Genomic DNA, 14,774 nt, shown 5'->3' on the forward strand with positions numbered 1-14,774 from the left:
GACAAAAGCCATGACCGAGTGAAAACCAAGACAGTATGCTTTCTGGAGCAGTGGCCGCCCACCAACAAAATAGTCCGACGATATGAAATGCATCGGCGGAAACTGGGTGCAAGCTACTCAAGAACGGGAAACCTAACCTAAACTATGTCCAGCAATGGGCCGATATGGGCTGATGATTATGATGTAAGCAAGAACCATCAATTACAAATTTTGTTACGAATAAATGATTTCTAAATAAAAACGTAACATTTTTCTATTTCAGTTCATGAAAAATTACTGGTTTTGCGATTTAGATGTGTTTTGGTGTAGTTGGCATTTCCACAGATGCTGAAATCTTCGCCTGAATGTCCCAACACGTCAACAACCCATGAAAACTTGAAGACGTGAAACGTGAAGAAAATTGTATGGAGAACCGTCGAATCGCTACTAGAAAAGCACATGAACAAGTGTATTATGTCTTAAGGAGATTTACGTTGAAGAGGACACCATATATATTAACCCTCTACCAGGCCAATTTTATTTTCAATGGAAAAATTCAGATTGATAGGTTTTGACATAAAAGAGCCAATTATGATATTTATTCTGATTGAAAGTTTTGGAAGTATAGATGAGAATGGCTGAACCCCAACGTAAGTAGACGCTACTCTTACATTTTTGGTATCCTTCCAATGTATTGTGGTATGTCAACACCATATGCAGTACCAACGTATTCACTGGATTCTCCTCTTTTTAAATCAATAGCTCGTTTATCTTTGTCAGCAGGTAACTTACAATTAGGAATTCTATCACGACGAATAGTGCCAAGTGCATATATCTCATGACTCCTTAGATAGACAAGTAGTGGTAATGACGTATAGAAATTATCAAAGTAAATTATATGATTCATAAAATGAGGAACAGTTTTTGCTAACCGAACAACAACATTGGACGTTGCTCCCAAATCTGGTTCCCCTGGAAGGACAATGTTTTCACCAGCACCAGTATAAACTTCGAAGCGGTATGCAAACCCATAGGATTCACAGAGAATAAAAACTTTCATTCCCCACTTGTGGGGTTTATTCGGCATATATTGGCAAAGTTGTGAATGCATCTTCGTTGCACACATTTGCTCATCTACATACAAACGGGGATGTTTTGGTCTTGAATCAAAACGGTCATTGAGGCGATCAATGATTGGTCGAACTTTGTAAAGTAGATCATACCCCGGTTCGCCTTTTTTCTTCAGCAAAGAAAGATCATTGAAACTTAGATGCTTACGAATTGCGAAAATTTTTTTAGATGTCATTGTACTTCACATATTGTCTAATTTCTAAAAAAGTTACTTTGAATAAAGAGTTTATATTTAGCAATCGTGCGTCCATATTTGTGCTTGTAGCTATATGTTCATAGAAATCATCTGTAAAAAAATAATTGAAGCACTGATATGGTGTTTTCAAATATTTGAAACTATGTGGTAACTCTTTGTTACCTTGAAACACCACCTGATTTTTATGTAGTTGTAAGTTTTTCTGTCTCCAAACTATCTTTTTAAATTCATCACACTCGGTAGCAATATTTACTGCTTGTCCAATAAACCCGCCATTGTTAGGTAGCATTTGAGGACCCTCAGGCTCATTCTCGGGTAATGGTGACTTTGCTCTTTTCATAATCTTTCGTTCCAGGTAAATAGCACTGTACTCTGTACTTCCTGCTGAAGTGGATGGTTGAACATCTCCGGATTCCGTCGCTGCTGCTATTGATGGTTGAACATCTTCAGATTCCGTCGCTGTTGCTGATAAAATACCTAGTGTTAAGGCTAACAATATATTTTTTGATTTTGCTGATTTAGGTGAAGATGCTGGAGTCGATGTCATTGGAGAGAAACATCCAGTTACATTCAGATCTAACTCCGTAACGACCAAAGGCGGGATTACATGCTCCAGGCATAAAAATAGCTGGAAGAGATTATAATATAATGACAATATAAGTTAAGCCGTCTGGAGGCGGTCTTGCCTGCTAGAGGGTTAAAATGTCAATTTTAACATATCTCGTATTTCGATGCACGTTGCTTGAAAAAAATATATTTTATTATTAAAATATACTTACTTAATCATCATCTTGGTACTACAGCCCTTAGAGGGCCTCGACCTTCTCAAGCTTTCTACGCCATTCTGTTCTGTCCCTTGCTTGTATTTTCCAGTTGCCGACTCCGATCTTCTCGGCATTTTGTGTTACCCCGTCCATCCACCTCAGCTTTGGTCTACCCCGTGTTCTCATTCCCACGGATTGCGGTGTTAGAATCTTTTTTATCATGTCCGATTCAAGAGCCCGGGCTACATGTCCTGTCCACTGCAGGCGGTTTCGCTTAATTATAGTGGTAATATCTTTACCGCCAAACGTATCCTTGTAGATATTATGCAGTTCAAAGTTATATCTACGCCTCCATATTCCGTTCTCACAGACCGCTCCGAATATCTTCCGTAGCATCTTTCTTTCAAAAATCGATAGAGCGGATTCATCTGTTTTAGTTAGCGTCCATCCATGCCTCTGATCCATATGTGAGAACGGGGACTATCAGTGTTCTATACAGCCTCATACGAGTTTTTTGAGACAGACGTTTGTTAGCTAAGTACTTTGATATACCATGATAACACCTGTTTGCAATTATTATTCTCCATTTTAATTTCCTCAGATGTCTTATTATTGGGGTTTACCGATGTCCCTAGATATATATGATATATGAACTCTTTGACTGCTTCGAAGTTTTGGTCATTGATGATTAAATCTGCGTCAACATTTCCAGCTCTTGTGTTAGTGTTAGTCGCCATGAATTTGGTTTTATTTTGATTTATCTATAACCCCATTCGTTCTGCTGCTGCTACTAACTCAGTTAGGATTTCCGTAGTTCTCGCTCTGGTTCTTGTTATAATGTCCACGTTGTCTGCATATGCTAGAATTTGGACTGATCTATTAAATATTGTTCCCCTGCTATCTAAATTCTTCTTCTTCTTTTGGCATCATAACCCTGGATGGGTCTTTGCCTGTCTGGCTATGTCCTTCCATTCAGATCTCTCTTGTGCCCTTCTTCTCCATTGTCTTATGTTCATTGTTTTCAGGTCGTCTTCCACGTCATCCAACCATCTCGTTCTGGGCCTTCCTTTTTTTCGCCTTCCTATGGGCTTCCATTGTAACATTTTCTTTGTTGTTTTTGCATCGTTTTGTCTCTGCACATGTCCCAGCCATGACAGTTTTTGACTTTTCACAAATCTTACAATGTCCTAACCTTCATTTAACTCATTAACCTCGTCGTTTCTCTTGATTCTCCATGTGCCATCTTCCTCTTGTAACGGGCCATATACTTTCCTCAGTATTTTTCTCTCGAATGTCCTGAGTTGGGCTTCATCTTTTTTCATTACCCAAGTTTCACATCCATAGGTTACTACGGGTCTAATCAGTGTTCTGTAGATAGTCATTTTGGTTCTTTTGTCTAATAATTTCGATGTCATCAATCTTTTATTAGCATAGTATGTACGATTCCCGCTGGAAATACGTGCATTAATTTCGCTACTTACGGAGTTATTCTGATTGATTTCTGTGCCGAGATATGTAAAGGCATCCACTCGTTCGATAGTATAGTTGTCTATTGTGATATTATTTTCATTGTCAGTTATTCTTTTGACTGTCATATACTTCGTTTTTGCTTCGTTTATTTTGAGACCTCTTTTTCTTGCTTCAGGATCAATTTGTTTGAACACTTCCATTAGTCGTGGCTTATTCCTACTAATGATGGCTACATCGTCTGCATATGCAGTAATTTGTACTGATTTGGTGTTTATATGGCCGGTTATATTGGTTTTTCTGATGACTGCCTCAAGAACTAGGTTGAATAGCATGGTTGATAGGGCATCTCCCTGTCTTACTCCCATGTTGATGTTAAACAAGGGAGTCAGTTCTCCATCTACTCTGACTGCGGCTTTTGAACCCTGCAATGTCATTTTTATGAGGCTGATGTATTTCTTAGGTATACCTAGATTACAAAGGTCTTCCAGCATTTTGTCTCTTTTCACACTATCAAAAGCTTGTTTAAAGTCTATATACATATTATATAGGTCTATGTCGTATTCATAAGCTTTTTCTTGTATCGTTCTTAGTATGAATATGTTATCTGTAGTGGCTCTATTTGGTCTGAATCCATTTTGATAATCACCAATTATATTTTCGGAGTATTCTAATAATCTATTGTAGATTATACCAGAAAGAATTTTGTATATTACATTTAGCAATGTAATTGGCCTATAATTCTGGCATTCCCTCTTATCTCCTTTTTTATATATTGGCTGTATGAGGCCAACTGTCCATTCCTCTGGCATTTGCTCCTTCGTCCATATTAATGTTATTAGGTAATGGATTCTTTCCCAGAGTTCGGATCCTCCATGCTTTAATAATTCTGCCGAAATTCCGTCCGTTCCTGGTGCTTTATTATTTTTTTGTTTATTTATTATCTGAACTACTTCTTCATAACTTGGATTTTCGATGTTCAGCTCCGCCGTATAATATATTGTCTCGTTCTGATCATTTTCGTTGTCTGCATTTAGATTTTCTTCGAAATATTGTTTCCATCTCATTTAAATTTTTTGCTTCTCTGTTAGTAGTTCTCCGTCCTTGTCTTTGCATATCGTTAGTTTTGGTCTAAATGACTGTGTGCTTTCTTTTATGCATTTATAGAATTTTCTGCTTTCGCGTCTGTTGTTATGCTTTACGATTTCTTGTACTTGTTTTTTCATAGCCTCTCTTTTCTTTCTTCTGCATATTCTAGTCGCTTGTATTCTTTTTTCGTTATAAATCTCACTGCTATTTCTTGTATTTCTTTGAAGTTGGTTAAGCCTAGCTTGCCTTTTTTCCTCTACTGCAGTTCTGCATTCATCATCATACCAATCCGCATTTCTTTGCCTTTTGGCTTTTCCGACAGTTTCCTCGGCTGACTCCGTTATAATTGTTTTTAATTGTCTCCATTCCTCCTCTGCAGTATCTTCCTCTCTAGTTCGGTTGAGTTTTATTTGGAGAGCATTTCTGTAATCTTGTCTTTTTCTTGCGCTTTTGAATCCTTCGACATTCCATTTTTTGATTTGAATATTTTTCCCTTTTGCTACTGTCGCTATTTTCTGCCGTAATTTTGCCCCTACAAGATAGTGATCTGAGTCAGAGTTCGCCCCGCGAAACGTTCTGACATTAGTTATGTCTGTTGCCCATCTTTTTGAGATGAGTGTATGGTCAATTTGATTGGCTTCGTTAGTTCCTGGTATTTTCCATGTTCCTTTATGGATATCTTTTCTCTGAAAGTTAGTACTGACAACTACGTAATTATTTGCTGCTGCGAACTGTGCCACCCTGAGTCCATTTTGACTGATTTCAGTGTGCAAACTGTGTTTCCCAAATGTGCTATCTAAATTAGCGTCTCTAAATATATTTACTTAAATGCTCTAAAATATTTTTATCTTAAAATATATTGACTAAAACATAATAATATACAAGTATACTTGTATATTAATATTATGCGTTATCAATAGAAAATATATTGACTAAAACATAATAATATACAAGTATACTTGTATATTAATATTATGCGTTATCAATAGTTGAGAGATATTTTTAACTTACAAGATTTTTAACTAAAATGGTTATTAGAATAAAAATATATGATTAAAAAAAGTATTACTATGTTGATTAATTGTTACAGATGGATCAGCTAAAAAGAAAGCTGCTAGAGGAAGAAGAATAGTCTCAGCAAAATCAGAATTACCGGAAATATCGGAAGAAAAGGAAAGTGTAAATAAGAAATAACTGCTTTTTAGTACTAATGATTAACTTTTATGTTTTTTCAATAAATGTAATTGTCATGTTGAATGTATATTTTGTATTGATATGAATAAAAAAATCCTTAGATTCCATGTGTTTTATTTTTGAAATTATATCAACCCATCTACATGTTTTTTACATTATAATGTTATCTATTGGTGTATTGGTCTATTGATCTATTTCACGGCCACAAATATGTATTTTGACATAATTTATGAAAATTAGAACTATAAACTCCGAAATTTTCTAAGGAAGATTCTAAAAAATATATTCTAAGGAAGATTTTTGAATCTTTGGACCCATTACCAAAAATGGGATATGAAGATCTATGATACTATGATACAATCATTAACTTTACCAACTGTAAAAAAAGAGGAATAAATAAAACAATGTAAATTATAGTAGAGTCTATTATATGAACAACTTTATATACATATGTATACATGTATATATGTATAATATATATATATATATATATATATATATATATATATATATATATATATATATATATATATATTACTTGTGAACTATATTATTTGCTTGTATCTGATTTGCTTCTTTTCTTTTCTTAACATATCTTTCATGCCTTCGTTTTATTTCTAGAATTTCCTTCATTTCTTCCTTATCTTCATCCTAAATACAAAATATTTATTATATATATATATATATATATATATATATATATATATATATATATATATATATATATATACGTATATAATACGTGCTTGGAGAAGAAAGACAATGAATAGGGACGAATAGAGAGAAAGTGTTGAGGAGGCTACGATCCACATAGGGTTGTGAAGCCAGTGTAGGATGATCATGATGGTAGTAGGTGTTATTTGTTTTATGTCTACAATTTGGTATGCCTTCTTCTTCTGATACACCAAATCTCTGATTTCGGTATTGATCCATGGCTTTGATATGTTTGTTGTATTAAGATTAATTTTCATAAGTCCTATAATACCTCAGTCTGTGGAAGGAAGAAAAAAAGCTGAAAAATTTTATATAGATATTTGAAGGTTCTAAAAGGTATATGAGGGTTAGCTGATGAAAAATCCGTGTAGATGTACATCTGATTTTGCTTTGTTTTTTTTTAATCTTAAAAAACGAAAAAACAATTTTTTGCCGTTTCTTATACATTTATAACTTACAACTTACATCTTATATATTTATAACAACATAAAAATAAAACGTTTCTTATATAGTTTAGCGAAAAATGGTTCAAGTTGTAGATCATAAAAAGTTTTCTAGTTTTGATAGTTTCTAAATTAAAATACATAAACAATTGACCGGGGTGTAGGGTTGTGTTATAGAGGTAGTTCCTTTTATTGGAACGACCACATCGAGCGTCATAGACGGGAGATGGTTCTAGATAACTGGTCCTCATAAGACACCTAACTCTCACTTATGGCTTCACGTGCCACACTCCGGGCAACTGCATTGGCCTGCAGGCTAAACTAAGTGAGGGCAGCCAGATATGGCGAAAATTTCACCGAGTGATTCCCTGATAAAGGGCAGCAGCGATCATCAGTACCAGCTCAAGGCCAAGAGGAAAGGATCCTGGATCAGCTTGAAACTGGACTACCACAAGTATGACTGAAGCAGTTTGAATGGTTGTGGTACTGAGATGAGGAAGGCAACGGAAAACCACCACATAAGAATTTCCTAGAATAGTTATCATGGCAATACACTACGATAACAAAAACATTATTGATCATGGTGATCGGATCCCAAGATCCGACAGGGGAGGATGTATACAACCAAATAGTAGGGCCTCCCGGTCGTCAGCCAGCGAAATCCATACGGCTTAAAAAAGGAAGCAAGTCCTCAACACCTAAGGATTGGAACTTGGAATGTACGAAGTATGTACGAGAGCGGCAAAACTCATAAAATTGTAAAAGAGATGAAAAGATTAAAAATCAATATATTGGGAATCAGTGAAACACACTGGCAAAACTCTGGACAATGCGATATACTTGGATATAAAGTATTTATTAAGACTTTTATAAATTCGAGCAACACCGGTGGATATTAACATATTACATGTATACGCGCCAACGGCAGATAAAGATGAGGCAACCAGCGAAGAATTCTACGAACAACTGATGAAAATAACAAAAAAACATGAAGTAACAATAGTGATGGGAGATTTCAATGCAAAGGTTAGCAGAGGCAAGGTGAATGAGATCGTGAGAAACTTCGGCCTATGGGAGAGAAACGATAGAGGTGATAGACTTATATGTTTCTGCCAGGAATATAACAGGAATATAACCTGCTGTTAAGTAATACACTCTTCAAGCTCCCCAAACGTCGACTTTACACATGGAAATCGCCCGCTGACTCACCTGACAACATCATAAGGAATCAGATGGATTATATAGCTGTACCAACAAGATATAAAACATGATAAAATCATCGAAAACGTACCCTGGTGCCGATGTTCCTACGGACCACAATCTGTTGGTATGCAGAATGGTCATGAGAGTAAAACGACTCGAGAAAAGATCTAATTTAAACACAATTGATATTAAGAAACTCACTAACCCAGAAACCGAAATAAAAGTACGAGAACAACCAGGTAAGAAAATAAACGACATTAACGAGAACATGTCGGACATAATAAAGAGATGGGTTAAATCGAGGGAAGCAATCCAAACAACATGCGCGACTCTATTAAAGCGTGACAGACAGAAGAAGAAAGAATGGATGTCTGATGAGTTAATGAATATGATGGATGGAAGACGTAAATTCAAGAATAAAAATGCAGAAAAATACCAGCAGATCCACAAAATCATAAGAACGAAGCCAAAGAAAAATGATTTTCCAACGAATGCAGGGAAATAGAACAATACGAACAGAAATACGACAGTTACAATATGCACAAAAAAATAAAATCAATGACAAAAAAGAGGAAATTCAATAAGTCACCCAACAACATAAAAGATAGCGATGGAAATCTTATCTCGGAGCCATCAATGATCTTAGAAACATGGAAATCAAACATAGAAAAATTATTTGCGTCTAACAGGACTGATGATCACCTATATGGAGAAGGAGAAACAGGTCCTTCAATCCTTAAATCGGAGATAGAAGATGCCATTGCAGCACTAAAAAACAAGAAGTCAACAGGTCCAGACAATGTACACTGCGAAATATTAAAGATCCTATGTAAATCAGACAAACAGTTCCTTGATAATCTAGTTGTACTTTTTAACAACATATATAATAGTCAAATATTGATAGATCGCAGTTTGGTTTTCGGAAAGCACTTGGAACTAGAGAAGCAGCTTTCGCTCTCCAGGTGCTTATAGAGCGACATAGTGACGTTGATAAGGTCGTGTATTTGTAGTTTGTGGATGTTAGAAAAGCATTTGACAATGTCAATCATGAACAATTGATGGATATTCTGCGAAAGACAGGTATTGACGACAAGGACATTCGAATTGTGGCAAACCTATACTGCGGTCAAACAGCAAGAGCAAAAATTGGCAACGAACTCACTGGAAGGGTGCGGATCAAAAGAGGTATCCGTCAGAGGTGTATCTTATCTCCACTCCTATTCAATATTTATTCCGAGGAAATATTTAACAAATGTATGGAAAATGCAAATGAGGGCATAACAATAAACGGCGAGTTAACGAACAATATAAGATAAGTCGACGACACGGTGATCCTTGTCAGTACCATAGAAGAATTACAACAGGTAATGGAAAGAGTTTATTCAGTTAGTGAGTAATACGGCCTGAGCATCAACTGCAAGAAGACAAAGTAGATGCTGACAAGCAAAAAGCAACAACCTGCTCGACAATTACGGATAAGTAACATACTAAATGACCATGTAGAATCTTATGTGTACCTTGGCACCAACGTAAATGCAAAATGGGAACAGGAATTAAGGCGAGAATAGAACAAGCTAGAGCAGCATTTAACAATATGAAAAAGCTCCTCATAAGCAAGGATTTGTCTCTTCCCCTAAAACTACGTCTAGTTAAATGCTACATTTTGCCGATCTTACTATATGGTATGGAGGCCTGGACGCTGACAGAGACGCTCACGAGAAAATTAAAAGCATTCGAAAAGTGGGTGTACCGACGCATTCTTCGTATATCCTGGACCGAACATGTTACCAACATAGAGGTACTCCAAAGAATCAGAAAGGAGAAAGAAATCGTGTGCACAATCAAACAAAGAAAGCTTGAATATCTAGGCCACATATTGAGACACGATAAGTACCGTCTACTGCAATTGATTGTCCAGGGGAAAGTAGACAGTAAGCGAGGGCCAGGCAGGAGAAGACACTCGTGGCTCCAAAATCTGCGGAAGTGGTTCGGGCTCACATCGGTCGAACTATTCAAAAGCGCCGCAAACAAGATCAGAATTGCCATGTTGATAGCCAACTTTCGCAACGGACAGGGCACTTGAAGAAGAACAAACAATTGACCGAGATAATTGCAAAAAAACCGTTACTTTTGCAGAAATTTATAAATGTTAATAACTTTGTTTTTTGTATAATGGTATGTAATATAACTACTCAAAATTGTGGAGGTTAATAACTTATTAAAGTGTGCTAAATTTAAAACAGATCGACCAAATAGTTTAGAAGTTATTTAATTTGTTTATCCCAGGGAGCGACTATTTGAACAATTGTACTTGCCCAAACAGTGTTTTGTTATTGGGTCTATATACAAGCGTGTGCTTTTTCCTTAAAAGTCAGCCCTTTTGCAAACTGTTTTTTAATAACAAATTTAATAAAATGTTGAAGTTATATTGAATAATGTTGAATAATAGTCTATCGTTGACTGTTGACCTTGTGTATTCGGCACAAGTGTACTTATGTTAAAGATGTTAGGGGGAAAATGTGTTTATGCTCAAAGTATTATAAACAAAACAAGTATTGCTTTAGGGGTCATTCAAATATTACGTAACGCAATTTGGGGGAGGGATCTTGTAAAACGTTATGGTGCGTTACAACGGTGGTAGGGGGTTCGGACAACGCATTACGTAACATTGTTTTTTACTCAAATAAAAAACTATGGAATTAAAATTTGACAAATTGGCAATCCTTTTCGCTTATGTTTTACGGAGAATCCCTCGATTGTATTGTACAATATTGTTAATTTGGTTCGTTTTGTTTATATTTTACGGGAAATTCTTAGACTGCATTGTACGACTTTTTTATTTTGTTTTCGTCGTCAGTAATACACAAAAACACTTGCCAGTGCTGTTAAAGTGAATTCATACTGTTATGTCATCAAAAATTAAAAACAAATGATAAAATTGACAACTACGATGTTTCGGCGGAATATAGAAAGCCTGAAAATAGCTTGCAGGATCCAGCAGAACCTAATCTGACATTGTATAGCATTAATATTCTTTAATCGCAATATTTCTTGAAAGTGACTAAATACAAGGACGAATTCCGCTCGAGTAGTGCATTGAAATCTATTTTTCCTGCTACCAATCTGCCCAATGCTTCAAATCCCAAGCAAGCTCGTGGTACCTAGTTAGTTAGATAAGGGCTCATGCAAGTTTCTATCACTTCTTGTGAGGTTGTTTGTTGATCTGTTGCTTTCACTGGAAGGTTTTTAGCAGATGCCTTATGATTTCTTTTGTCCATCAGTACAATGCGACCTGAAGAACAGAATATTGCAACCAGTAGGATCTATTTCACATCTCACAATAGTATGTATATGCACAGTTATTATGTGCATAGCAAGACTGCACAAGATCGTCATCTGTGCATTGTGCGCTGATATGAATCATGGTCTGAGGATGCAGATTGGCTCGACCAAGACGATATTTATGCAACTGGTTTAACATTTCCGGAACCATCTTCGTCTTCTATTCGGATGCCAGTAATGAAAGAATTCGAGTGACTAACAAACTGACGGACAGGGGAGCAGTAACTGAATTTAATTATTTTACCTCTTTCTTATATTCTTATCAACAAAAGATTAAGAAACTTCATTAAAGAGTTACGACATATCCTGGAGAAGATATTGGATCTAATCCCAACGCTTTAGTCCCTGCTAGAAGAATGAGTCTAAAAATGGCTAAAATGAATAAAGAAAAAACATAAGCAAAAGAATTTTACAGTTATATTTCAGGTGTCAACCATTATTGAAAATAATGTAAACAATTACATGAAAGAAATGAGAACAACCGAAAATGTTGAGAAAACATGGGAATTATTTCATAAATGTAATATGTATCAGCAACCCTGTTTAATCTTGCCCTGGAATACATCGTCAGGAAAATAAACAAAGGTACCCTTAGAACTAGAGAAGGACAAATAATAGCATACGCTGACGATATTGTGCTAATAACAAAAAATAGAAAAACAATGGAAAAAATGTTAAATGAAATGGTAACAGAAGGAAAAGTAATGGGATTAAAAATAAACCAAGAAAAAACAAAAATAATGAGATTTGATAAAAACTTCGAAAACAAAAAGGTTAGACTAGGCGAATACATTTTTGAAGAAGTCGAAAAATTTAAGTACTTGGGAATATTAATAACAAACAATGGAGAAAGAGAAACAGAAATCAAAGAAAGGATTATTACAGCAAATAAGACCTTCCATGCAAATAAGAAATTACTAAAAAATAAACTATTGAGTAAGAAATCGAAAATGAAGGTATACAAAACAATAATTCGACCGACGATGATGTATGCAGCCGAAACCCTCAGCATGACAAAAAAACAAGAGGAAAACCTTAGAATACAAGAAAGAAAAATACTAAGAGCAATACTGGGACCAATAAAAATAAATGAAAATGAATTTAGACAAAGAACGAACCTTGAGCTACTGGAAGAAATTAAGGAAGATATAGTGTGTAAAATAAAACAACAAAGAGCAAAATGGCTAGGACACGTATGGAGATCAGGATCAACTACGACGATATTCTCAATATTGGAATGGACACCAGCTGGCAAAAGAAGACGTGGAAGACCAAGATCTACATGGTTACAAGAAGTTGTAAATGATCTCAACAAGGCGGGCATACGACAGTGGAAAGGAAAAACCAGAGATAGGACACAATGGAGAAATATAACTGAGAAAATTAAATAAGGAACATGAGGACTGATCTACCTCAAAACATAGATCTAGAGAGCGTAAGCGGCGTAACCCCTAAAGGGGTGTTTAGCCACATATATATATAATATGTATGACCAAAATAATCAAAGAACGTAGGGTAACTAAAAGATTCAAAAAAACAGCAATAGATGACAGAAGAAATACTAGACTTAATGGAACAAAGAAGACAATACAAGGACAAGGCAGACGAATACAGAAGAAAACAAAGAGAAATAAAACGAAAATACGAGCGGCTAAAGAAAAGTGTATGGTCGATAGCTGATCAGAAATGAAAGAATTAGAAAAGAAGCATGACATGTTCAATATGCACAAGAATGTTCGTGAAGTTGTTGGCTTGTATAATAAGAAAAACACTATACACTGTAGTATGTAATGCAGAAAAAGTTATCATTGATGAACGAGAAATACTTGAAACATGGATTAACTATATAACTGAATTGTTCCAAGATGATAGACCAAATCTTGAAATGACCTGAAGGTTTGAAATCTGAAGTTCTTCATGCAATGAAATCAGTCAAAACCAAGAAAGCAACTGGACCAGACAACATCCCAGCTGAACTCTAAAAAATGGTACAAGAGCACCACATCAGTGCTCTAGTTATAGATTGTCGGATTTCAATACGAAGTTCGAACACGATTTTATCCCTTATGTATGAAATTTACAGTTGAACCAGGGTGCGTTTTTCTGAAAATCGAATCCGCCTAATTTTCCGCAACTTTTCCAAATTAAAATTTTTCGTTTTAACGACCTGCCGTTATGCCTTTTTTTGCAGGTTCCTTATCGTCAAAACTAACAAACTTTCAAGTGGCATGACGGAGAAAATCACGGACATTGACTTATGTTTAGGTCGTAATTAACACCCTTAGGGCTTAACTAGCGCTTATGCAAAAATTGTTAAAAATCGAATCAATATTCCTCTATCGATTCGTAAAATGGCATAAGGAAGAAACATTTTATACAAAAGAAAATTTTTTTCCTAAAAGAAAATTAAATTTTTCCGGAAAGTTTCCCAGGAAACCCACAGTTTTTACAAATTTTGTCGTTGTTACTCAGTCGGAAATCCGGCGGACCCGAAGAAATAGCCAGCGGGCAAAAAGATGCCACGAATACAGGTTGATTAGTCTGATGAGCCACACATTGAACATTTTTAGTTGCATTGTTCATTTAAGAATAAGAAGTCATTACGAAAGAGACGTAGATGAAACCCATAATTATTACTTTTAGGTAAAAATGGTCACTTGGGTGTTACATAACGTTTTGATATGTGGAGAGGGTATATAAAAACGTTACGATGCATTTACATGGGCGGAGGGGGGTCAAAAACCTTTAAAAATTGAGATATGTAATACTTAACAGGTTGATAGCCAGGCGGTCGTATATGACCGACAGTTTAATAAGTGCTGCATGCCACGGCGGTCGTATACGACCGATTTGATACGGTCTGTGATATAGTTCCTGTGTTGCTAGAGATCGTGTAGAGAAGCGAAATTATTGCAGTATTCGACCATTGTGGCATACAGTCGTCGTATGTAGATATCAGTTTTCATTTTGGCTGAATAGGGGAGACTAAAATGATATCGAAATTTTGACATATCTTTATTTCGAGTAAAAAATATAAAACTATAAAAAATATCCATTACAAATTGAAATACATACAAAAGTTAAATAAGAACACAAAAGAAATTAAAAATTGTCGGTTATTTGTTATATCGGTGTTTGTTGAAACAATCTAAACAAAGGTGTGGTTGACCTTCACAAGTGTCACAGTAAGTTACTACTTTTTTGACCTGATTTTTTGTTATGTTTCCCCGAATCTTCTCTTTATAACAACCT

General features: G+C 35.6%; 2 protein-coding genes across 3 annotated transcripts in view; one reads left to right on the top strand and one right to left on the bottom strand.

The window, feature by feature from the left end:
• Elys (AT hook containing transcription factor 1 homolog) overlaps positions 1-5,922 on the top strand; it is a 90,677-nt gene extending 84,755 nt beyond the window's left edge. For both annotated transcript variants that reach the window (XM_072545961.1, XM_072545970.1), the window contains exon 20: positions 5,717-5,922. In XM_072545961.1, the coding sequence (XP_072402062.1) occupies positions 5,717-5,820 (104 nt within the window). In that variant the 3' untranslated portion in view covers positions 5,821-5,922. The remainder of the gene's footprint in view (positions 1-5,716) is intronic.
• A 399-nt stretch (positions 5,923-6,321) lies between these two features.
• The window catches only part of nan (transient receptor potential cation channel subfamily V member nanchung), a 123,307-nt gene continuing 114,854 nt past the window's right edge, over positions 6,322-14,774 (bottom strand). Inside the window, exon 17 of the mRNA XM_072545991.1 lies at positions 6,322-6,471. Coding sequence (XP_072402092.1) covers positions 6,355-6,471 — 117 coding nt within the window. The 3' untranslated portion in view covers positions 6,322-6,354. The remainder of the gene's footprint in view (positions 6,472-14,774) is intronic.

Source organism: Diabrotica undecimpunctata, chromosome 1 (assembly GCF_040954645.1).
Source record: "Diabrotica undecimpunctata isolate CICGRU chromosome 1, icDiaUnde3, whole genome shotgun sequence".
In the NCBI taxonomy this organism is placed as follows: Eukaryota; Metazoa; Arthropoda; class Insecta; order Coleoptera; family Chrysomelidae; genus Diabrotica; species Diabrotica undecimpunctata.